The sequence below is a fragment of the Procambarus clarkii genome, chromosome 29 (assembly GCF_040958095.1).
Source record: "Procambarus clarkii isolate CNS0578487 chromosome 29, FALCON_Pclarkii_2.0, whole genome shotgun sequence".
NCBI classification, from domain to species: Eukaryota; Metazoa; Arthropoda; class Malacostraca; order Decapoda; family Cambaridae; genus Procambarus; species Procambarus clarkii.
Window position 1 is genome coordinate 1,166,402 of NC_091178.1, and position 25,925 is coordinate 1,192,326.

Below are 25,925 nucleotides of genomic sequence, written 5' to 3' on the forward strand. Positions count from 1 at the left end.
TAAGAGAAGGGGGGCCTATCCTAGGTTGGATTGTGGCTTGGTTATATCAAAGAAATTGGCATGTTTGAATAAATAGAATTATCTGAGTAAATAGAACTTTTAAGTGGAAGTGCTGTTCTGGAACCGCTGTGGTTTACCATATAACCATTTTAGAAACAGGATTGAACAATGCTTGTAAATTTGTAGACAGTGTAGTACTTAGCAAAAATTCTGGGTTCCTTCCTGGCTGTGGAGGATTGACTTGGCGCCAATCCTTGTCTGTATGCTTCTGTTTACCCAGCAGTGAATGGGTACCTGGTTGTTAAACGATTTGGCGGGTTGTATTCTGGGGAAAATTAAGATTAACAACCTGCCCGAAATGCTATGCATGCATAGTGGCCTTACAAGAATATAAAAACTCTTGTATATATATAACAAAAAATCATAATTCGTAAACATGAAAATGGTATGTGCGTAGTTGATCTGGCTAGGAAAATGCATGCTGTATGGGAAGAACTGCAGTTTTGCTAAAAAAAACTTGCCCAAATAAAGCTGTAGCAAGCCATTGTGTTAATCGTTTTAATGACTGTGATATCTTGCTGTGGACAATTGTTAAAAGTACGTAAAAACAAGTATCTTTAAGATAGGAAGACCAAATATCACACCAGAAGATGAAGAGACGACGTTTCAGCCCATCCTGGACCATTATCAAGTTGATTGTGATAATGGTCCAGGATTGACCAAAACGTTGCTGCCTCGATCTTCTGGTGTGTGGTATGGTCATCGTATCTTCAACTACTTTACTGTGACTCATCAGCATAGATTAAGGCAGCGTCTGGGATGCTCTCGGACGCAGGTTCGAATCCTCGTCACGGCCTTTGTGAATTTATTCATCAGCATAGCTTTTGATAGATTCTTATCGAGGTACAACCAATGAACCGGTTCTATTGGTATGCCTACAAAATGTAGGAGAGGGAGTACACCAGAAATGTCATCACTGCCTGATGTTAGTGTTTGGAAGGGGAGTCTCCTTCCAAACACTAACACCTCACCGTCTTCCATATGCCAACAAGTCCTCGATAAAGGTAAAGTGCCGTGAAAAATACGAGTAGTATTCTGTATAAAATGTATTTTAATGTTAATATTTTTGGATGTGTGGAATGGATTTTTTTTTTATTTATGGGAAAATTTGTGTGCCAATATTTGGATTAGGATGCATGTCTTGAAACAAATTAAATTTGTACACCAAGGTTCCAGTGTATATATTAGACAAGTTTAACTTTTGGAAAAATCTGGGTAAATACTGGTTTCAAAATCAGGTTATAGCTTTTGGGAACAAATTTCCAGGTAAAATAAAATTATATGTATAAAACAGCCAACATTAGGCATTTGGAAACCTAAATAAGGAATGATTACACACTGCATATGTAAACAGTCATGGAAAATGCAGCACATACCAAAAAGTAGGTTAATATGCATTATTCAGTTTCACAAATGTCCACGTGGTGTTAGTCGTCACTGAACGACCTTCATTAATAAGGTAGATATTAATAATCAAATTATTGAAGTATTTTATTATAAACACATTAAAAATATCTTAACATAAAAAATAGCTCAAGACTCCACAAACAGTACAGTATTCCGATACATATGTTTACCACCCGAGGTTGTCTCTTGGTCATAAAACATTATCGAATTTTGCAATACTGGTACAAGCTACTTTGAGAGATATTTAGCAAATTTATGAACTGCGGTAAGTTAAATATGATGAGTATTAATATACCTGAAGAAGACATATTACTCAGGGAGTTGGCAGAAATGGCAAAGTATTAGTGAAGGTTATCCAGACATGATATACAATGATAAAAAACAAGATCTTTTAATGTATTTTGCTCAATTTCACCCAAAGTAAAGCTATGTTCAGAATAGTTAAAAGTTTCTAACTTTGTACTTGCAGTGTGTTCCATTTAAAAAATTCTTAACTTTTTTTTTTACAATCTGTATATAAGCAAGAAAATAATTTTTCAATGATTATGAACTATGAAACTATATTCAAAACTTCAATACAGTTCAAGAAGCAAATAGAAATGTTACCTCATAACATTGAATTTTGTAAAAATAATAAGATAAGGGAAGAAATCCTACTGAAGTGGGTAACCTAAAGCATCACAGTTGCGATCTAAGAGTTCCCTCGAAGTTTCCTGAAGTTTCATTAAAAATCGCTGCAACTCACAACTGCCAAAGGCCTGAAAAACAAGGACATTCAAAATTAACCAATAATAATTGTAAAGTGCAATCCACTCTAGAGTAGGCAGAGATGTAATCTTTTACAAATGCATCTTGGGAACAAAATACTCATATGCAATGTAAATCAATTATAATATTTAATGGAAGGTTTTTACCGATAAAATTTGTGGGTGGCTTTTTTCCAGTAAAGGCAAACATGCACAAATTGAAATTTAAAAGTAGCTCTGTTACTGAAGCAGTATCATGTGTGTTCAGAGTTTATGTACAATGCTTGATTTTTTATTAATGTGACCTTCTTTGGTGGGCCCCTGAGTTGCTCCCTGTAGTCTTAAGTGCACCAGACCTGTACAAGGTCCATAATTTATGTATGTACAAGGTCCTTAATTTCTACGGTATTGCAGTACACGGATAACCACTTTCTAGAAAAGTTTTGAAATATGTGGATGAATTTTGGAGCTACTCATGTTGAGAATGGATATTGTGCACTATTCCTTGGGTCTACTGCATTTTTATCAGGAAATCAGGCTCCCAGTGACACAACATTATTACATTTTCTAAACTATTTGGTTATATTTTTGCACCACTACACATCCTAAGCATACTGGATTTCATTGTGCTGAACTTGTGGCTGGAAATCTAAATGATAATAGATGTTAAAATTGATTTTTTTGTTTACTCTAGTGGGAAAAATGAACTTAAGAGGACTACGGAACACTGCCCTATTTTTTTCAACATAATAGTTTGTTGAAAAAACCATCGTTGAATGTAATGAATCGCCATTTTCTGGGTGAGACTCGATGGCTTCTCGGAGCTTATCCTGGCTGATATGGATATATTAGACTTTGGCATAAGTCAGTGTGAATGGAGCTCTTAGGCCTACCGGGGACCATGAGCCAGAACCTGGCCCCCTCAGAGAGGCACAAGAAGCAATGGCCTATTGAAATGCAAATGTGATTTGGAGCATTCTATGTCTGCCATTAACCGAACCAGGCACCCAGAAAGGTAAGCATCCCAAAACAAACCCCTATTCTGGTTGAAACTACTATGAAAATTCAAATGAGTGGACAGAACTCCCCAAAGAAAAACAAGTAAACGAGCATGACATCACCACATTTCCGCACCATCGTCTGAGCAGCTCCCCCTTCCCCGGGAGGGAAAAGGGGGAGCCCCAGACCCCTCGTGCTGGCTACCCACACCCCAGTTCAGAGGCTGCGCAGACGGCGGCGCGGAAACATGGTGACGTCATGCTCGTTTACTTGCTTTTCTTTGGAGAGTTCTGTCCACTCATTTGAATTTTCATAGTAGTTTCAACCAGAATAGGGGTTTGTTTTGGGATGCTTACCTTTCTGGGTGCCTGACCCTGTCAGTGGCAGACACAGAATGCTCCAAATCCCATGTGCATTTCTATAGGCCATTGCTCCTTGTGCCTCTTTGAGGGGGCCAGGTTCTGGCTTGTGGTCCCAGGTAAGCCAAGAACTCCATTCACTCTGACTGATGCCAAAGTCTAATATATTCATATCAGCCTGGATAAGCTCCAAGAAACTGAAGGGGTTTCCCCGAGAAAATACTAATTTTGAGTCATTTTGATTTAAACCACTTTTGAAAAAATTTACCCAACTCCTGCACAAATCAAAGGTCACCTACATATCAGAATACTAAAAACAGAAAACACATGAATGGTCTCAATTTTTAAAGTATCAAGTATAATGGCAAATTATTAGGCTTTAAATTTTAAAAATAGTTTTCTTCCAGTTTATGTAATTTGAAAAATAAGCTGTACTACATGCAAGGTATTTTGGGTGTGTATGGCCAACAAATTTACCGAAGACCTCTTACCTTGTAAAGCTGGTGCTGCTCTGAAGCAATTATATCAGCTAACTGAAGACTTTCTTTGTAGTTTTGTGTAGAATGAAGGATGTTCTGTAGTAATGAAGTTACCTGCAATTATTAACCAGTTAAAATTTAAATTGTACCAAGATTAATGAGGGTTTTCAAGGTTTTTTTTAGAGAAGAGGCCTGGAATATTGTAGTAAATCCTCACACACATTCTCACTTTCTAAAGGCGGGAACTGAAAGTGGAGATGATCTTGCAATACAATGAATGTGCAATATTTAAGACATGGAAAAAATGCAGTTGGCTGCACACTATAGTAAAAGTTTATCGTCACCATACATAAGTAAAAGTACTGTGTTGATATATTCAATACCTTATTAATATCCACTTTATTATGCCCATTCATCCACTTGAACACTTCCATCATGTCTCCCTAACATTTTGCTTTTGGCTTAATATTTATACTGACAATATTGTTCCAGATAACTGAGGAGTAAAAGAAGAAATGAGTGCCTAATAACAGCTTAACATTAGAAAGGGCTTCAAAATGTTGGCCATCAACATCAACTGCAGGTGTCATGAAGCCATTACATCCTTCTTTAAAACCCCGGTAAACCTAACCCATATTTTATCATCAGTATTTGATCCATTTGAAGAATCTGGGAAGTAGTACAGGGCTTCCAATTCCAACATCGACAACAGTAGATGCCTAAACCAATAGAAACTGAGCATTTTCTTGGCGGAAATAGTACCCATTCATTAAGGTACTCTTGATTTCAAGGCCGTTTCATCCAGCTGTAAGAATCTCATAAAGGCCTTTACCCATGGCATACATCTCTGGAATTATCACACATTAAACATTCTAGGACAAAGCCTATGAATGACTGTACAATGCTTAACTAATCACTAATTTACAGGATCCACTGCATGCACCAGACTTCAGTAACAGTCATATGATAAATTATTATGCCAAACCTACCACTTTCCAAGTCTCTCCCCTAAAGGTAAGCTCGAGGAAGAAGAGCCCAAAAACAGATTATACAACCCATCATCAGACCAAGTCCATTCCATCCAGCAGTCGACCCCAAAGACGCATTCATCAATTTTAACATGCTGTTTATTTAAAATAAGAATTTTATCAAATATAAATTAATAGTCATGTACAGTATCAGCATACTGTGCATATTTAGGCATCAGGTGCATGGAATGGACTTTGGCTTTTATTTACGAGGATGGGCTGGATTATAGTGTTTAGTCATTGTGCTTAGTAACTGACACAACCTTGGGTTTGAGTTGATCATCAAGATGTACAACAAGGCTTCATACCCGAACTGGTGTGGCTCAGGCACCAATGACAGTGTTTACAGATACTGCACTGTCTAACCCCACAAAATTTCATACCAAGGTTGTGATGGTATCATGCCAATGCACTTGAAAAATTGTAATAGAAGTTAAATAGATATAGTTCCACAACAGTAGTTTCACACATCACTTTCACCTAGTAGACTTTTTTCAAGAATGGCATTGTCTTCATGTATTTAAATTTACTTAGCAATCATATATAGTGCTGTACTGTACTGTAAGGTACTGTAAAGTATAAGTATAACAAGAAATTTAAAGTTTTTAGTTGTTTGAAAACATATTCCTACCTGTGGAATATAAATTGATCTCAGGACTGACAGATGATGGGCACGGTTAGGTTCAGGGGTGTCAACTCTGACTTCAACACTCTCTTCAGCCCCACTAACTCCTGTTATTTCTTGTTCTTGGTCTTCTAAAGCTGAATCAACTAACCAACCACCCTCAGGAAACAGCAAGACATTATACAGATGGTCACAGGCAGTCTGTAGGGCACCAACAACAAATTAAAGATTTTTTTTTAAAGTACAGGGTAACCAATTTTCAGGCATAAAATAACATAATGAAGTACACTATTAGTCTAGCAATGAATGTTGTAAAATGGCTGGCGAGCCACTTCGCAGCTCCCGATGTTACAACCTGGAATCAACCAGGCCTTTGAGAACATACACGGACTCCATGATGCATGAGGGCCTACCAGGGACCAGAATCTGCCTTAGAATCAAAGATCACCACAGTACCAAGAATATCCCACCAAAAAGCAAATAAATAAAATAAATAAAAATAAATATACACACACACACACTTGGAAATATTTGTAACTCTGGCAATAACAATGCAAACAATCATCCAAGCAGCAAAAATATCCACCTAGAAACACACTTGCCACCAGATGGCAGCCAAACAATCAGAGGTCCCAGGAAATGAGCAAATTCATTCACGAGCTTGGTGCAACTGAGGACACTTAGCTCTACTGGGCGCTCGGTCACCCTTTGTCTTGTTTGAGGGATGGCTAACACCACTTAAAAGATAATTCTGCCATTAATTATTTGTTCCTTATTTAGCGCCACATGTGCCCTGTGTTCAAAGTTTGCTCCAGCTGTTGTACGCAGGGTTACCTGCCCTGGTAACCAGCTAGCATTACTCCTGCCCCTCCAGGGTTGGCTTCCTTGTGAGGACGGGCTCCCTCTTCTTGATGCAGCTCTCTTCTGGGAAGTGCACGGGCTTTGGTCCTTCTGCAAGGCACACTGACGAAGGTTGCTAGTGTGCCTTTGTGCCACATTTGCTTTTTGGAGTTATCTTCATGATGCATTAGCAGTGTACATATGGGTAGCACGAGTGTTACATATCCCAAGTAACTTCCACCTACCTTCGCTAAATGGCTACAAGGGTGGAAGCTGGTGTCTGCATCGCAGACTATCTGCTGGCCTGTGGACAGTTAAATGCTGGTTACATTTGTAAGTCCCATTCCAGGTAGGAGGACATGGCTTTGCCTGTCTTGAGGCCTGCCTTTAGGCTTGGAATCATTTTGTGCACTTCTCAAGAGTGTCAGATTATAGACCTCAGACTGGCTCTCGTGCTAAGACGTATGCAACACTGGTGCAGTTGGACTTCTATTTTTGTAGTCACCCCCTTTTATTGGCCTACCAGGCGATGGCTGCACTGCAGAACCAGGAATCATGGTTTCACTTTCAAGAATTCATTTATTACTTAACTTGCAAGAAACTAGGCAGGTGGTTTGGTTAATTTGTGCCCAGTTCACTTCCCTTTCTTTTGCATCAATATCTACTATTTGGAGACTGGTTCATCCAGATTTTGTTCACTGCTTCTGCCTCCCACAATGGGTTGGACCCTAAAGCAGCTTCGAGCTGGGAGGTCAGCTGGCTCTGGCAGACTGATGGCGAGGTGTTCATGTGGTGCCTTTTTGGGGGTTGCTCCATCTGGCTCGTATCTGTATTGATGAATACACTGGGACTGTGTCCTATTTAGCCTTATGTGTTTAGCTCGGGGGATGGAGCTCCAGTTTCCTGGTTCTTCATAGCCTCATCTTTTGGAGGGAAGGTGACTATTCTGTTTTCCTTCGCGCCACTTTGAGTGTTATCTTGGCTCGCTGATTTCATGTCATTGCATAACATGCCTCTGTGGTGGTTTCTCCTTTTTCTATCTTCTGGTCAGCTATTCTTGCTTCTATTGAGCTGTGCTCGAGGGGTTTTTGTTGGCTCTGTTTGGCTGCATTACTTTTAATTTTCTCACCTATCTTCTATCTTGAGATTATCTTGAGATGATTTCGGGGCTTTAGTGTCCCCGCGGCCCGGTCCTCGACCAGGCCTCCACCCCCAGGAAGCAGCCCGTGACAGCTGACTAACACCCAGGTACCTATTTTACTGCTAGGTAACAGGGTCATAGGGTGAAAGAAACTCTGCCCATTGTTTCTCGCCGGCGCCCGGGATCGAACCCGGGACCACAGGATCACAAGTCCAGTGTGCTGTCCGCTCGGCCGACCGGCTCCATCCCCCTTCCTAGATTCGCTGAAGCCTTTGTGTGGGTGATGTTCAGGGAGTGAACAGAGGTATTATCTGGGGCTCTGTTGCTTTTAGTCTTCTATTTCAGTGCATGTGCTGGTGTGTTGCACAGACCTGTCCATGCTACAGTTACTCAACGTCAGGTTTCTGGTCGACTTTGCTTGGCGGGTGTTCTTTTAGTTCTGCTGGGCCCATGTGTTGTATGCCTAGTTCATCCGGGAGGTCCATGTTTTTTCATTTGCCAATCTTGGCTTTTTGGGTTTCAGTTGTGTGATGGCTCTGTCTGTGGTAGGAATATATTGCAGTAATTTGTAGCTGCTTGGATGGTGCTTCAGTACATCAGTTTCCAGTGGGTTATGTCAGGTAAATCTAACCTCTAAAAGTAGTCTAGTGTAATCTATAGAAAGGAGGATTTAGCTGTTGTCTAATACAGTACACTGGGAATGGCAGTGCAAATTATACATGTGTTAGCCATCACTGCTACATGTGCTCACCCTATGTTGTATCCCTAACAACAAGGTAACACCATGTCTTTGTTGCATACAGCTAAACTTATATTAATAATTTCAAATTCCTCATCAGTTTCTAGATATTTAAATTCTATATTCATGATCTGAAAGTTATTCTGAAATATAATTATGAATTATTACTTTGCTCTAATTATGTCCAATACTGTATTCAAATACTGAATTTTGAGTAAGATCATGCATGTTCAAAAGAAAATATTTTTTTACGGTTGAAACTTGCAAGACTGAAAAGTTTATATACTCACTTTTGTAATGAGCTTTAAAGTATGCTGCCATCGTTCCATCTCGCCCTTGTGCTGCTGTTCAGCCTGTTCATAAGCTACTTGCTGAGAAAACCCAGAACCTTGTGCAGGCTTCTGAGGAGCAGTGGGCCTCTTCTGATGGTAGTGATCAAACCAATCGGTAAACGAGTCCTGAGCATCCTGGAAAGAATATTTAATGAAAATATTTAAAGAAAAATAAAGTACTGAGGGAAATTAAATTCCCAAAGTTAAAATCTTAAACAATAGTGACAACTTAATTTTTTATTTCTCTCTGCTGCGCAAGTAGGTTTACGGTCTGATTTGTTATGACCCAGAGACATGTATATTACACCTATTAGCAGTTTTTTTTGTTCCCCTCATTCTCTTCTACCCATACAGTTTATGGATGAATTTCTGATTTATTGCTTCTATTGTTGCACTTCAGATCCTCTCTTGCATAGAAAAGGAGGTGGAGTTGCTATCAGTTCTCTCATCATGAATATTTATTCCTTTATTTTGGAATAAAATTGTTGGTTATTCTTTTATGATCTAAGTTTTCCCATTTTGAGTTTTCTCCCAGTATTTACACCACTATGTCCTGGGTGGCCCCAGGTGAGCAACTGAAAGGACCATGGCTATAATTGTTAAACAAAGCAATCTAAAAAGTCTATCAAATGCAATATGGACATAAATGAATGTATTTCATAATGAGTCAATATTAAATAGATGCATCTAGAATTGTTATGTGAAAGGAAAGACAGACAATTGAGTACATACATATGTAAGGATGGGGACTACTAGATCTAAAGAGGAATAGAAGCAAAGCCTGGAACATAGCAAGCAAATAGTTCTCATTTTGCCAGTACTAGCACAGTATTGAAGTTACTTACCAAGAAGGTTCGAATGCAGAAGTATTCTCTCACAATATTTTCTGCATGTGAAGGAAGGTCAGATGATCCTGTCTCGGCTTCATGCTCCCTCATTATTACATTCACCGAATCACTGGGTATCTATTAATGCATAATTGATTAATGTTTCAAAGAAATTAAAACACACAAGTGGCTTAAAGTACAACATACAGGCAATTCAAGGAACCTATAAATTATTTACACAAGGGTGTAGGAGCACAACTGACATTAAAAGAAAACCTCACATCCCCATATTGAGTGTACAAATATGTGTACAGCTGTTACATATAAACCAAAATACATATAAATCCAGTGACTGGAGGCATTCACATATAAACCAAAATATATACTATAGTTATTCCATCAAAATTCACCTTGGCAAACAAAACTCGAGTGGCTCCAATTTTCCGAGAAACAAGAAAAGAGCGCATGAGAGCATTGGCTTGTCTGAGTGCTTCTACTCGCTGCTGAGGGTCATACAACAACCAGTCAATAGCACTGATTTTAACTCTATCCTCTGTTGTAGTTTCTGACACTACTTCTCCCTCAGGGTCCCGAGTGTTGGACGACAGTCTGAAATACAAAATTTCAATTTCTTCTTAAAATTTAGTGTTTATTATGTTTATAAATGATAGCATGTGCAGTGCTATATTCTTTCACTCTTTGCAGTATCTCCAACAATAAAAGATAAGCTAATCCAAGATTTTAGCATGATGAGGAGCAACTGACACCATGCAATAAACAAGAAGTTTATGCACCTGCTCTGAGATGGAACAGAATCTATAGGCGTCTACGAAAGGCAATTAGAAAATGCAGCAAATTGAAACAGGCTTTGTTATGTACACCTTGATCTAGCAGTAAATTCTTTCTGACATACCATGGATTCTGTTATATTGTGATTCACTAAATGATGGCTCCAGTGCAATTGGTTTTTAAGAAAAATAATATAGTATAGCCACAAAGTAAAGATGAAACTGTCTTATTTTTTTGGATTTAAGCAGTTTTACCTGATATTAGTGACAACAGCTGAAGTGATGGCATGTGTATCAAGTCCTACAGTGGCAGCAAGCTGTAGAGCATGACGGCGTGATTGGTCATCTGTTATGTTGTGGAGAAAACGTGCATACCATTCCACCTGAAGCCATGTGGGCAACACAGAAGTATACCATGCCACTTGTTCCACATCCCCACGCTCTATAGCTTCCTATATTTATTATTAAAAAGAAATGCATAAATAAAGATTATGATCTGTGATTTTGTTTTTAATTTTATATAATGCCATTTCATCATAAGCTTGAAGTAATTCTGAAAACTCTTGAAATAACAAAACTTAGGGGATTATGGGGGTGGTATGTGGGTGAAGGGGAGGCGAGGAGTATTTTATGATTACTGTATACTATTTTATGCAGAAACCAGAGGTGGTTTAATGCCAAGAAGTAAATAACTTAAATGTACTGAACTGTGTGAAGGTGAATGATAAATTATTAGTATACTTAGAATATATGAAGAATGCAGAACAATTCTACACAAACCTTGACACAAGCCTCAAGTATATCAGTACAAAGAGGTTCAAGTTGCTGCGAGATACGACCAATCCTCCGCAAAAACAACACCAGGTGGGTGAGACATCGTAAAACATGGGGCGCTAGCCCATCATTAAGCCACACATGAGCCTCCTGTAATAGGGTTTCTACATCATCCAGAATCAGATATTTCTGCAAGAGGTGATAAGGGTTTTTGTTCCGCTGCTTCTGGGCCTCTGGATGACGTTCCACTGCCTCAAACATACCCTTCATAGAAAATCTGAAACAAAAACAAAGTGCAAGTTTACTAACCCTTGCACTGCTATTGTCATCCATAAAACAAAGTGTGCCACTTCTCAAGTTTTCTGCAGGCAATTTAAACCAGCCCAAGTTGTATACAAGTCAAGGTGGGTGCATGGTTACATATTCCATTTACCCAGAATATCCTGGTGATCATCAAGCAAAATCCAAAGTGCTCTAGTTTCCTTCATTGGTAAATAAAGTGCCCAAGTGTCTAGTGTACCTCCTTCCAGCTCAGGGGGTGAATACAGCACCCGTTTCAAAACAACTGGCACCACACAAAATTGCAAAAGACTTCAAAACAACTGGAACATCTTAGCAAAGAACAGTAACATATTACATGTACAAATCTTAATATTTTAAGTATCCATATTCTAAATACAAAAATTAAAACAACATTTTTTGAAAGAATAACTTACTTTTCTTCTGGGAAATCTTTGGGGAGAGGATGTAGTGGACGAAGGTGAGTGTTTGCACATCTTAGTTGTTCCTCCACCCACTGATCCACCATGGTGCGAGTATATGCCCACAGTATATCATTCCACTCATGACATACTGAAAGCATTGACTGTATATGACCACAAAGAGCGCCATATACAGCACGTTCATATGCTGGCAGACGCTCGTCACTGGCAACTCTCCATGCCACAGCTTTCCAAACATCTCTGAGAAAGAAACCAATTGTTATAACAAGTTGTGTTTGGTTACGTATCTTAATATTAATATGATCTCAGTGTGCAAAGAGGAAGGTAAGAACTCATCACAATTACTGAAACAATGTTGTTTAACCATATGCATCTATAGTCACATTTTGCTGGTCTGAACATATTGAGCGGATGACTAATGGTAAGCTTGAACGGAAAATATACAGGAAAGTAGTTATGGGCTTTAAAACACTGGGTAGATAACCTTAAGTACTTTAGAAAACAAGAAAGAAGATGATTACATACAGGACAGATGATGGTATACAGGGAGTATAACAAGCATGATAATTGTGCTTAATTAAGGCAATCTTTCAACTATTGCTCAAACATCTCATTTTCCACCAGAAACATTTATATACATAAAATTTTACCTACAGTACTCCATTTAGTAGCGTGTGTGTGGGTTTACCTACTGTTTCAAAAATCGCATCTGTGTGTGTGTGAATTGTGTGCGTCCTGCCATACACACACACACACACCATTTTCCTAGTACTGTACTTTAACCTTGACCTCTTTCATATCTCATTTCATTTATACACTGAACAACCATGGGGGCAGGGGGGGGAGGACATCACAACAGCCTGGTATACAGTATTTCTACATTAATCAAGCCAGTCACTCATTATCCCATTGTTACAAAAGATCTACTTACTGCATAGAAAACTCTTCATGGCATTTAATAACATTTCATCATCATACATGCTCATTACTCTCCAGACACACTCAATTCACTTCCTCATATGCTGTATCTAAGCAGAATGACAAACTTGTTAAATTGTAAACACTGATATAGCAGACTGAATTTCAGTAAATAAAATAAACTGGTAACTATTATTATTATTATTATTACCACCTCATTTTTGAGTATGGAGGCATTGGCCCAGAGGAAAATGTAGAGTAATATAGCAAAAATGAAGACATAGATATTAACAAATAATACTTGCCCATTTATTATACTGTATATCCACACTATAATACTGAAGGGTAAGGCTGCCAGGTCTTGGCCACTTGTGACAACAAAAATAAGGCATTGAGAGGAATGAAACTTGACTTTTGAGCAGTTGCTCTATTGCTTCCTTATTGTGTCTGGCTCCACCCACAACACTGCTTAGATAATGAGCAGTTATGATGATTTATGTATGTAAATACTGTGCATAGTTACAAAAATAACTGTACAAATAATTCTGGTCATATTTTGGACCTAAAATACACTAAGTACAATACTGATTATCTGTATTTATTTTTTGTATACAGTATATGATACTCTGCCTTGGGAACACTTTTGATTTTGTATCGAGTTATGTGGGGAAAAAATTCTAGCACAGTACTATATATAAAAGGAGGAAAAATTCTGCAGTTTCTTAATTTTTTCAAAACATTTTTATTTTAATGGTAAATATGGAAAAGAGCACTGGTTTTCTTATTAGAAATGCAATACAAAACAAGGATTTTTTCTGGGGGAGCCCCTTCGGCTCCCTGGAGCTATCCAGGCTGATAAGCTAATGTCAGACTTTGGCATCAGTCATGTGTATGAAGTTGTGGGCCTACCGGGGACCATGAGCCAGAACCTGGCCCCCTCAGAGAGGCATGGGAAGCAATGGCCTATAGAAACCCCCGTGTGGTTGGCAGCATTCTATGTCTGCCATCGACCGGGTCAGGAACCCAAAAAGGTTAGCGTCCCAAAACAAACCCCTATTCTCATGAAAATTGCTACAAAAGGCCAAACAAGTCGATAAAACTCCCCAAAAGAAATGAGCAAATGAGCATGACGTCACACGTCGCCGTGCCGCTGTCTGCACAACTGACAGCTCCCCCACGCCGGCCATCCACCCTTCAGTTCTGAGGCTGGACATCAAAACACCCGAAAAACCGCCGACCGGGAGGAGGGAGGGATGCCGGGGAGCCTCCGGGTCTCACCCAGAAAATGGAGTTTCATTACATTCAATGCTGGTTTTCTGAGGGAAGCCCCTTCTGCTCCCCGGAGCTAACTACCCACAGAGGAAAATTAAAGGGACTTACCCGAAAGGCGGTCGCTGCTCACTCCTCAACCCGAAGTCGAGACAACCGGCTGCAACTGTCGACCCAAAGCGACACAGGCTCGACTAGGCCCAGGAACGTTCACGAGTTAGCGCACAGCCAAGACCCCAAGACCCTGTTTGATCACCAAAAACCCCAAGCCTAAATGTCAGCCCAGGACATATTGCCAAAGATGGCAGCAAGAGCCGCGAACTTACGAACATCATGGGCACGGGGATAGACCGCAGGCTGGCTAGCTTTAACCTTGTGGACGACCTGGGAGACCTGCACCCACGAACAGGGAAGGAGGGAAACCGGATCAACCCAAAGCGCGTTCCCGGACACAGAAGCCATGGTGCGCAAATAACGACGAAGGGCTACAACTGGACACAAAGGATGATGCACCCCCGACCTGACCAACCAAGCATCAACAACCCATGGACCCGTCCGGAAAGCAGCCATCTCATTCTTCACCAGAAAAGAAGGACACGGCTGCAGGCGAACAAACCAATTGCCACAACCGAAAGGGCAGAAACCCCCATGCAGGAGGAGAGCATGAAGCTCCCTGACTCGACCCCCAGAGGCCAATGCCAACAGGAAAAGAGCCTTCAAGAAACAATCCTGAACCGAAGGGGCCACAACAAACTGAGGAGAAGAAAGAAAGGAGAGCACTCTGCGTGGATGAGCAGCGTGGCAGTAGAGTGTGAAGTTTGCTGATTTCCATGGGATTGTAGGGAGTTCTACCTCTCTGTTTGGTATTTTGTTTTAGTTTCTTACCATGTATCTGCTTGATGGGAGTTCTGGGAGTTGTTCTACTCCCCAAGCCTGGCCCAAGGCCAAGCTTGACTTGTGAGTTTGGTCCACAAGGCTGTTGCTTGGAGCAGCCCACAGGCCCACATACCCACCACAGCCTGGTTGGTGTGGCACTCCTTGGAGAAAACTATCTAGTTTTCTCTTGAAGACGTCCACGGTTGTCCCGGCAATATTTCTTATGCTCGCTGGGAGGATGTTGAACAACTGCGGACCTCTGATGTTTATACAGTTCTCTGATTGTGCCTATGGCACCCCTGCTCATCACTGGTTCTATTCTGCGTTTTCTTCCATACCGTTCACTCCAGTATGTTGTTATTTTACTGTGTAGATTTGGGACCTGGCCTTCCAGTATATTCCATGTGTATATTATTTGATATCTCTCTCATCGTCTTTCTAGTGAGTACACTTAGAGGGCTTTGAGATGATCCCAGTAATTTAGGTGCTTTATCGCGTCTATGTATGCCGTATATGTTCTCTGTACTCCTCCTATTTCTGCAATCTCCCCTGCTCTGAAGGGGGAAGTGAGTACTGAGCAGCACTCAAGATGGGACAGCACAAGTGATTTGAAGAGCACAACCACTGTGATGGGATCTCTGGATTTGAAAATTCTCATAATCCATTCTATCATTTTTCTGGTCGACACAATATTTGCTTGGTTATGCTCCCTAAACGTTAGGTCGTCAAACATCATTACTCCCAAATTCTTTACATGCTGTTTTCGTTCTATGGACAGATTGGATTGTGTTTTGTACCCTGTATTATGTTTAAGGTTCTCATTTTTACAGTATCTGAGTACCTGGAATTTATCGGTGTTAAACATCATGTTCTTTTCTGCTGCCCAGTCAAAAACTTTATTAATATCTGCTTGTAGTTTTTCAATGTCTTCAGCAGAAGTAATTTTCACTCTGATTTTTGTGTCATCTGCAAAGGATGATACAAAGCTGTGACTTGTATTTGAGTCTATATCTGATATAGAATAAGGAAAAGCAGTGGTGCAAAGACTGTACCTTGAGGTACAGAGCTTTTAACTGCACTTGGACTTGATTTTATATGGTGTGCTGTTACTCTTTGTGTTCTGTTCGACAAAAAACGGAGTATCCAGCGTCCTACTTTACCAGTTATTCCCAGTGACCTCATTTTGTGTGCTATCACTCCATGGTCACATTTATCAAATGCCTTTGCAAAATCCGTGTATACCACATCTGCATTTTGTTTTTCTTCTATTACCCCAGTGATTTTGTTGTAATGGTCAAGTAGCTGTGAGAGGCATGATCTTCCCGCTCTAAATCCATGTTGGCCTAATTTGTGGAGGTCAGTGGTTTCCATGAAACTAGTAAATTGACTCCTGATCACACACTCAAATAATTTTATTATGTGGGACGTTAGTGCAACTGGTCTATAATGCTTTGCCAATGCTTTGCTCCCTCCCTTGTGTAGAGGGGCTATGTCTGCTGCTTTATGCACATCTGGTATCTTCCGTGTCCAAGCTCTTCCTCCACACTATACTGAGTGCCTGTGCTACTGGCACTTTGCTTTTCTTTATAAATATTGAATTCCATGAGTCTGGACCTGGGGCCGAGTGCATAGGCATATTGTCAATTTCTCTCTCAAAATCTGTCACGCTCGTGTTGATATCAGTTACATTTACAGGGGTTTGGACATCACGCATAAAGAAGTTGTCCGGATCTTCCACTGTCATGCTGTGTACCAGAGTGCTAAACATGTCCTCATACTGCTTTTTTAGGATTTCACTAATTTCTTTGTCATCCTCAGTGTATGAACATTCACTAAGACGAATAGGTCCAATACTAGCAGTGGTTTTTGCTTTTGATTTAGCAAGAAGAAATATTTTGTTTTTCTTTATTTCTTGAATTGCTTTCTGTTCTAGTTGTCTTTCTTCAATCTGATATGAATGCTTCAGTCTCTGTTCGATTTCTTCAATCTCCCTGTTTAAATTATTCCTTCTTTGTATGGAAAGTCGTGTCTGCTTAAGCATTTTCATTAATTTTTTCCTTCTTTTGTAGTGTCGTCTGCATTCTCTGTCTACATGTGGGGTTTGTTTTGTTATTCCTAACCCTGGTTGATGGCAGATAAGGAAAACCCCAACCACAGGGAAGTTTTCCAGGGCTATTGCTCCCTGAAACCTCTCTGAAGGGGCCAGGTTCCAGCTCATGGTCCCTGGTAGGTCTGAACTCCATAGCTAATGTCCCAGTTTAATATGAAACACATTAGCCCGATAAGCTCCAGGGAGCTGTAGAGGCTCCCCACAGAAAAGTGCAATAATAGCCATTGGCAGCGTGAGCAGCCAGGAGGTGGGTGTCTGGAGTTACATCACACCCCCTGTAGACAACAACAACGTTGACACACAACTAGGTAACCACTCAACAACCAAATTATAGGAAGAAAGTACAAAAAGAACATGTTACAGCTCCATCAGTTCTATGTAACGAACTGTAAATAGCTCCAGATTGTAGGAGATGGATTGTAACTAATTGCAAATATTGCAATTAATTAGTCACATAACCAAAGCTTATTAACAAAAAATTTATCAATTTTGAATATGTGCACCTGATAATTTTTAAGTCAAATTTCTAAATTCAAGTCAATGACAAAAATTAATGGCACAGTACTTCACAAACATTTCATTCTGGTCAACATGTGTAAAACTACCAAGAAATGTGTGTACCTATAGGGATTGCCAATAATAGGTTGACGTTGAGATGGATCTGCTGGGTTTGGGTCATGATGCAACTTCCAGCCTTCCAGTGTTGCTGCTCGCCAATGATGACCAGACTTCACACACAAATCTTCTGCGGCCGCTACTTGTCCTGATCGCACATGAGCAAAGACACACCGCAGCAAACGCATTTCATCCTCCTGAAATATGATGCACCATAAAATCCCTAAAGTTCTTATCTGATACCAAATGCTTAATGCATGATACTGCTTTGCCCTTACTGTACCAATTTCTGGGCATTTTAGCAAAGGAAGGTGCAAGACAAATTATTTCTTAATATCATTTTTCCACATTATTCAAAGTTCCATCAAACTATGACATCATGGTTACTGGACATGCCTTCAACATCACAGTGGGGGCAGCAAAACCTGACAGTCCTAACATATCACATTTAGTACCCAAGGAAAATATAGAACTAAAGTAGATTCAGTTGAATTTAAAATTCATTTTTATTAGCATTTATATTGCCCAATTTCTTGACATTTTCACATAGCTGTATTTCAAACTTATACCTCATTTACATCTCGCCTGAATGTACCTGGTCTAAGTCATGCAAAGGTCGCCCTTGGCGCAAGGTGGAGTCGGGATCCAGTGAAGTTACTAATGGCCGAGCTCCTTTCAGAGGCTGCACAATGCCACTGCTCTCATTCTGGAAAATTTAAAGTAGAAATCTTTTTAACATGATCTGGTCCATCTGACCTTCATCTCTAAAAATAAACAGATGCAAAGTGAAAAACTAACACACATAATAAGACCACAGGTAAAATAATACTGATGGTACATAATAATTAAGAATGACGGGCAGCCAGCATCTTGCAACAATGACTTAATTTGCCAGGTCTCTAATTAATAATTTTTACTTCTGAATTAAAGCCTAGTTTACACAAATAAGCCAGTGCTCTTAGGGAAGGCTGATCTTTGCCCAGCTTTCATAAATTGACAGTTATACAAACAGCATTAAGACTTTCCTATAAACATATTGTGGCAAGAATAATTCCATATATATACTGTAGCTTTACATTTACCCTCTTTGCTCAAATACTGTGGGTTTTCAAGAAACATTTTTAAGACTGGTATATGTATCTTACCTTTCGAGTTTTAAGGGTATTTTCCCATGCTATGTGAGTATCTCCAAAGTATTCCACACGATCATAATATTTGCTTTCAAAGTCATCCGCTGCATTTTTCTCTAGCCAGTCTATTACAATCTGGGCCTAAGATAAAAAGGACAATATTTTTTATTTATTGTAATTCTTTTGGAAAGCTATTTAACCCTTAAACTGCGCATAACATACATACATATATTATATATATACACACACACACACAATGACAGGAGAATGTGTATGAGCATGGCATACATATATGACAGTGTACCGGCCACGATTCAAACGGCCCGTGGCTACACAGGGTTCGCATCAGCTTCCTCAGGGTTCTTGTAAACAGATGCCATGTTTAAAAAAATCGTGGGCAACATTCTCCGGTGTGAGAGCCACAATACTGTGAGAGCAACCATGGCTGGTGCACACAGCATGAGCTAACAGCACTGCTGTTCAGCTTGTGACCACAGCATCACCAAAAAAGTCCAAATAAATATGTAACTGTTATTATTTAGCGATGACAGTATTACAAAAGCAACCAATCCTCCGAATTGACAGTACGATTTAATACTAAGTGTAATAAGTACACTTTCTTACTGTCATAAACAGTGCATAATTGCACTTAGGGGGCTGTTACATTTACCAAACTCCCTCCCCCGATTTAATTCTCCTCGGTTTCTGTTAAGACACTCAGAATTTTAGGACGAAGATTTCATCTTCAATTGGCTATACACAAGTTTTAAATATCAGGAATTTCTTTTTCAGGTTTATTAAACAACATAGATTTTATGCAAAATTTTAAAATATCCTGAGTTAATTTACAATTTATTGATATATTTTAGTTTTGTTTTATTAGTTTTATAAAACTGTAATATCAATATAGCTATAAGTTAAGTACTAATTGTAATTAGGAAGCAATAAAATTATTATCTTCAAAAACTAAGACGGTTAGGTGAGGTTGTGGTTTTCTATTCAGTTTTTCAGGTAAACTCAAATATTCACAATATATTTGACAGTACGATTTAATACTAAGTGAAAATAAGTACAATTCCTAACTGATATGAATAGTACATAATTGCACTTAAGTGTCTTCTTACATTTACCACCCCATTTTTGGAGGACGGGCTGACAAAAGACCCTGACTGTGATAAAAATGACCAGGATTGTGATAATAGCAGGAGTGTTGTGATAATTAACGCTGTGCTGTATAGTGGGAGGAGTGATCTGTATAGTGGGAGGGGTAATGCTGAGTGAGAGTGAGGGAGATACATGTAGTGTCGTCATCCGATTCTGTGTGGCCACGTGCTACTGTCTGCATTCACCATACCAGCTCAGTGGTTCTATGGTGAACACAAATGTAGATACTTATATATATAACATGTGTATTAGTGTAATAACAGCAAAGGGATTATGTTGGGAGAAGCCATTTGGGTGACGGAGGTGGCGTCGTCTACATGACTCGTCTAGCTGTGGAGAAGGTGGCCACTATGTTCTTTGGGCACCATTCCAGCTTAGTTGTACAGTTATGGTGAATAAAACATGTAGATACCTATATATAATGTGTGTGTATATAGTGTAATGACACCACAAACAGTATTGTTGAAGGAAAAATGTTAGGGTGTGTGGCCTTGAACCAGTGAGGGAGGCAGCTGCCAGCTGACTGTGTGTAGCTATGTCTCTCATTGCCTGAACTCACCATATCAGCTTAGTTGTACAGTTATGTTGAGCAAACCATGTAGATACCTATTTATAACATCTGTATATAGTGAATAAAAGCAAAAACAGAATGATGGGAGGAGGAATATGTTGGCGAGTGAGGTGTTGAGGGAGGGAAGGAGATAACGTTTGCTGGCTGGGTGTGGCAGTCCACTCAGTGGTGTTTTGACTCGCCATACCATCTTAGTGGTTTGTTATGGTGAACAAAACATGCAGATACTTGTATATAACCTGTGTAAATAGTGTAATAATAGCCAATTATTTGTTTATTATTTTATGAACATAATAAATGAATCATTAATATGCACACCATACTTTTGAGTATAGCGATGATTCGCCCCTTTTATTATAAAAATATATCACACTACACACTATTGAATAATATTACTGCATAAAAACTAAGAAAAAATCAGACACATTGAAATAATTAGGTAATATCATCTTTGTGGCAACTCCTGCCTAACAGCTCGGGTGGAGCTGACCGCTTCCGAAGCTTGCTGTGTCAAAGCTTACATTTTGACAGTCTTCCTCGGCCTATTGCGGCCAAAATATATCGTCTACAATTCCCCCTCCCCCTCCCAGTGTTTAGGGAACACAAATGAACATTTTTAGAAGATGAAAAAAATTTATATTTTTTTTTCTTGCACATGGGGGTGTTAAAGCCTTAAGGAGCAGCTTAAGGGTTAAAGGACATAGGACGTTTCACCCGTTGGTGGTGCCAAGACGTTGGCATTAGTCGATGTGGGTGGAGCTTTAAGCCTACCGGGGACCACGGCCAGAACCTGGCCCCCTCAGAGAGGCCTGAGGAGCAATGGTTTATAGAAATGCACCTGTAATTTTGGAGCATTCTATATCTGCCATCATCCGGGACAGGCACCCAGAAAGGTAAGTGCCTTAAAACAAACCCCTATTCTGGTGAAACAAACGAAAATAACAAAACAAGTGGACAGAACTCCCCCAAGGGAACATGAGCAAACAAGGATGACGTCACACAAGCTGCGCCGCATGTCTGTGCAGCTTCCTCCTCCACGGGAGGGAAAAGGGGGAGCCCCAGACCCCCGCGCCGGTGATCGACACCTCCAGTTCCGAGGCTTGATATCAAAATTCGCGAAAACCGCCGACCAGAGGGAGGGAGGGTTGCCGGGGAACCTCCGGGACTCACCCAGAAAATGACGTTTCATTACATTCAACGTTGGTTTTCTGGGAGGGAGCCCCTACGGCTCCCCGGAGCTACTTCACCAAAGTAGCTCCGGCCAATAGAGCTCCGCGACTGGTAGGCCAATAGAGCTCCGCGACTGATGACACATAGTATGGCACTTAATCAGTATGATTGCTTCATGGAGCCTCTGGGGCCCCCATCACATACAAAAAAAGGTTGTAGATGAAAAGCTAGTCCTGAGCAACACGTTCTATTATTCCAGATGGAGTGAGGATCTTTTCGGATTGCCCTCACCAGAACAGCACGAGGAAATGGAGGCACTGGAAAATTCTCAGTTGAAGCCAGCATTCTCAGTATACACTGTATGTAACCATTCAATTGCTTTGTTAGGTTCAGCATGCGAGATACTTTTTATAATATATCAAGAGAAAAATACATTAATGTTGATAAATAGAGAACCAGATAAATATGACTGGATACACAGGGACATGAATAAATAATGTTATCAAACATTAAGCGAGAAAAAAATTACCTCTCTGACTGTGCAGTTAGTATCATAAAGACGAGTAACAACTGTGAAGTCTGTGGTAGGTTCCTCATCCATCATTGGCGAGTCTTTACTCTCGGCATCTTCACCTAGACGCTCGCTATACAGTGACCCCAGCAGCCTCCAGGTGTTGCGTTCACTTAGTAGTTGCTGGTAAACCTGAATGAATATAAAAATGACATAACATTCACCAAATGTTCATGAACACATTACAATGTTTAGTTCTTACACCTATTACGTCCAATTTATTTTCTTTTTAAACAGACTTCTCTATACATCTTCATGTTGCTACTGATCAAGTAAGAATGACCTCATGCCACTTATAATAAACCATAATCTTACAAACAGTAACAATGTCAATATTGATATAAAGTAAATATTAAATAAAAATATTTGTAGTTGTAAATAACTGGAAATTAACTATGCTTTAATTTACAAGTTCTTAATTTAAAAAAGTAAAATGTAACTGAATTTAAATTAATATACTTTTTAAAATAGAGCTTACAAAACACCAGCGTTGAATGTAATGAAATGCCATTTTCTGGATGAGACCTGGAGGCTCCCCGGACCTATACCAGACTGATGTGTATATATTAGACCGTGGCAACAGTCAATCAAAGGAGTTCTAAGCCTACCGGGGACCAGAGCCAGAACCTGGCCATCTCAAGAGAGGCACGAGGAGCAATGGCCTAAAGACACCCCCGTGTAACTGGAAGCAGTCTTTGTCTGCCATCTACCAGGTCAGGCACCTAGAGGTAGGAATCTCAAAACAAACTACTGCTGGTCAAAAATTTGCAAACCCGAAAGCTGAACTACCAAACAGAGGTCCCCAATTAAAAACAAGGAAGCAAACATGATGTCATCACAACTGTTGCATATCCGTCTGAGAAACCCCTGCCCTTCCCAGGAGCGGGACGGGGGGGGGGGGGGTTAGGTGCTTAGGCTACATGTGCTTAGGTGACCCTAAGCACATGTAGCCCGAGTACCTGAGAATAATACTCCCAGCTCGCATGACCACCGTAAGAGCAGCACTGAAAACCATGAACAGCACAGAGAGAAGACTGGAGCTGGAGCCACACGACTGTGCACGATCCCATCAGCCGAGGAACTGGGGTGGGGACCGCCGGCACGAGGGTCTGGGGCTCCCCCTTCCCCCTCCTGGGGAGGGGGGAGCTGCGCAGACATGCGGCGCTGCTCGTGTGACGTCATGCTTGTTTGCTCGTTTTTCTTTTTGGGGAGTTCTGTCCACTCGTTTGACGATTTTCGTTGTTAACCAGAATAGGGGTTTGTTTTGTGGCGCTTACCTTTCTGAGTGCCTGTCCCAGTCGATGGCAGATATAGAATGCTCCAAATCACATGTGCATTTCTATGGACCATTGCTCCTCGTGCCTCGTGAGGGGGGCCAGATTCTGGCTCGTGGTCCCCGGTAGCCTAGAACTCCACCCACATCGACTGATGCAAAATAGTTAGGGTATCCATATCAGCTATGGATAGCTCCGGGAAGCCGTATGGGCTTCCCCCAGAAAATATAATTTCAAATGTTTAAAAAAATGGATGACATTAACCTTTTGAGTGTTTGTAAAGTTGGCATGATGAATTGGAGCCTTACGAATGAGCTTGGCCAGGGAATCCACTTGAAGGCAGCATGCTTGCTCGTAATCTTCTAGCTCTTTCCACACCTGTGCTTCTGATGGATGTGCCACCATGATGTTAACGAATTCAGAGAACAGCACCTAATAAGCATGAGGGACACATTAACAATATTTACCAGACTGTCACAAATAAAATGATATTATTTGTATATTAATCATTAATAAAAATAATGTACTGTATTATGTTTTTTTTTATTTAGCAAAACAGTGAGTGGAATATGTAAAAATAATTCAAACATGAGGCTGTGCTGGAAGCATTAAGAACATAAGAATGAAGATAACGGCAGAAGGCCTATTGGCCTATATGAGGCAGCTCCTATTTACCACCACCCAATCCCTCTCGACTGGGACCAACCCATATGTCCAACCCATGCTTGAAACTATCAAGGGACCCCACCTCCACCATGTTACACGGTAATTGGTTCCACAAATCAACAACTCTGTTACAGAACCAGTACTTACCCAGGTCTTTCCTAAATCTAAACTTATCTAATTTATACCCATTGTTTCGTGTTCTGTCTTGTGTTGATACTTTTAATGCCCTATTAATATCCCTTCGGGTATTAATATTAATACCCTATTAATATGTCCATTCATCCACTTGTACACCTACCTCTATCATGTCACTCCTAATTCTTCGCCTTTCTAAAGAATGTAATTTGAGCTTTGTCAATATTTCTTCATATGACAAGTTTCTAATTTAGGGGATTAACTTTGTCATCCTACGCCGGACACATTCTAGTGAATTTATGTCCATTCTATAGTATGGCAACCAAAACTGAACTGTATAATCTAAATGGGGCCTAACCAGAGCAAGATATAGCTGAAGAGCAACACCAGGTGTCTAATTACTAATGCTTCGATTAATAAATCCCAGTGTCGTATTTACCTTATTACGAACATTTATGTATTGACTTTTTGGTTTTAAATTCTTACTAATCATAACTCCCAGATCCCTTTCGCAATCCGACTTCGCAAACTCAACACCACCTAGCTCGTATCTTGTAACTATCATCATTACCTAGCCTCGAAACCTTACAGTTGTCAGCATTAAACTGTATTTGCCAACCTTTTGACCATTTCAAAACTCTATTTATATTGTCTTGAAGTGATAGTTTTAATAGATGACAGAACTCCTGATAATTTTATTTAACACTTTCGCGCTTTGGGCAAGAGAGCGCCGCGCCACCCCAAGGTGCGCCTGGCATTCCATTAAAGAGCGCAGTAATACTGAAAAGGGTATACTCTTTTCAACTTTGTCATCTCAATTCTCGTCCTAGGTTTTTCAATTTGGTATCAATGTGTTCACAATAGAATTCTCTACAGGACTAAAGGTATATAAAGTCGAAAAGCCCGGTGTACCATCCGCAACAAGCAGAGAAATTGAGAGAGTGGTAGCCGAGGGCACGTAAGGGCAATAAAATGTGTACACTCTTTTCAGTTTGGTCACCTCAATTCTCGTCCTAGTTCTTTCATTTTGGTATCATTGTGTTTGCAATAGAATTCCCTACAGGAGTATATGCATATAATGTCCAAAACCGAGGTATACCCCTCCTGCAGCCAAGCCGAAAGCAGGCCAAATTTGATAAATTTTGACGCCATACTGCGTCGTTACCAAACATTTGTCTACTAAATTTTTGACGCTATACTGCATCATTACCGAACATTTGTCTACTAAATTTTTGACGCTGTACTGCGTCGTTAACGAGCGAAAGTGCTTAGTTGCTGGCCTTGTCAATGCAGCATAAGTTGGGACAAGGAGGGAGTTGCAGTTTTAGTAAGCCTATATATGCCCAACTTGTTGATGTTGCATTCCCTGATCATCAGTAAATTATGTTGCTTAAACTTTGCATAAATTCCAGAACTTTCCTACTGCTGTGTGCTACTGCTTCCACAAGTTCCTAATGAACAATCTAGGCTCCCTATTAACATAATATAATTCTCAATTATTAAAAATGAGATATTGGTTCATGATAATTAGCACAAGGGAAGAAATCCCTGAAACTAAGCTGAAGATGATAGCTAAAATCAGCCACATGA

The 25,925-nt window shown here is 40.1% G+C and overlaps 1 protein-coding gene across 3 annotated transcripts in view; it reads right to left on the reverse strand.

Annotated features, from left to right (window-relative positions):
- Positions 1-1,538: 1,538 nt before the first annotated feature.
- The window catches only part of Nup107 (nuclear pore complex protein Nup107), a 31,160-nt gene continuing 6,773 nt past the window's right edge, over positions 1,539-25,925 (reverse strand). For all 3 annotated transcript variants that reach the window (XM_045753165.2, XM_045753166.2, XM_045753164.2), the window contains exons 5-18: positions 23,799-23,966; positions 22,219-22,392; positions 18,800-18,925; positions 18,250-18,360; positions 17,661-17,851; positions 11,861-12,106; positions 11,151-11,421; positions 10,626-10,822; positions 9,993-10,191; positions 9,601-9,720; positions 8,714-8,890; positions 5,710-5,904; positions 4,063-4,164; positions 1,539-2,225 (exon numbers count right to left, since the gene is read on the reverse strand). In XM_045753165.2, coding sequence (XP_045609121.1) covers positions 2,121-2,225; positions 4,063-4,164; positions 5,710-5,904; positions 8,714-8,890; positions 9,601-9,720; positions 9,993-10,191; positions 10,626-10,822; positions 11,151-11,421; positions 11,861-12,106; positions 17,661-17,851; positions 18,250-18,360; positions 18,800-18,925; positions 22,219-22,392; positions 23,799-23,966 — 2,382 coding nt within the window. In that variant the 3' untranslated portion in view covers positions 1,539-2,120. The remainder of the gene's footprint in view (positions 2,226-4,062; positions 4,165-5,709; positions 5,905-8,713; positions 8,891-9,600; positions 9,721-9,992; positions 10,192-10,625; positions 10,823-11,150; positions 11,422-11,860; positions 12,107-17,660; positions 17,852-18,249; positions 18,361-18,799; positions 18,926-22,218; positions 22,393-23,798; positions 23,967-25,925) is intronic.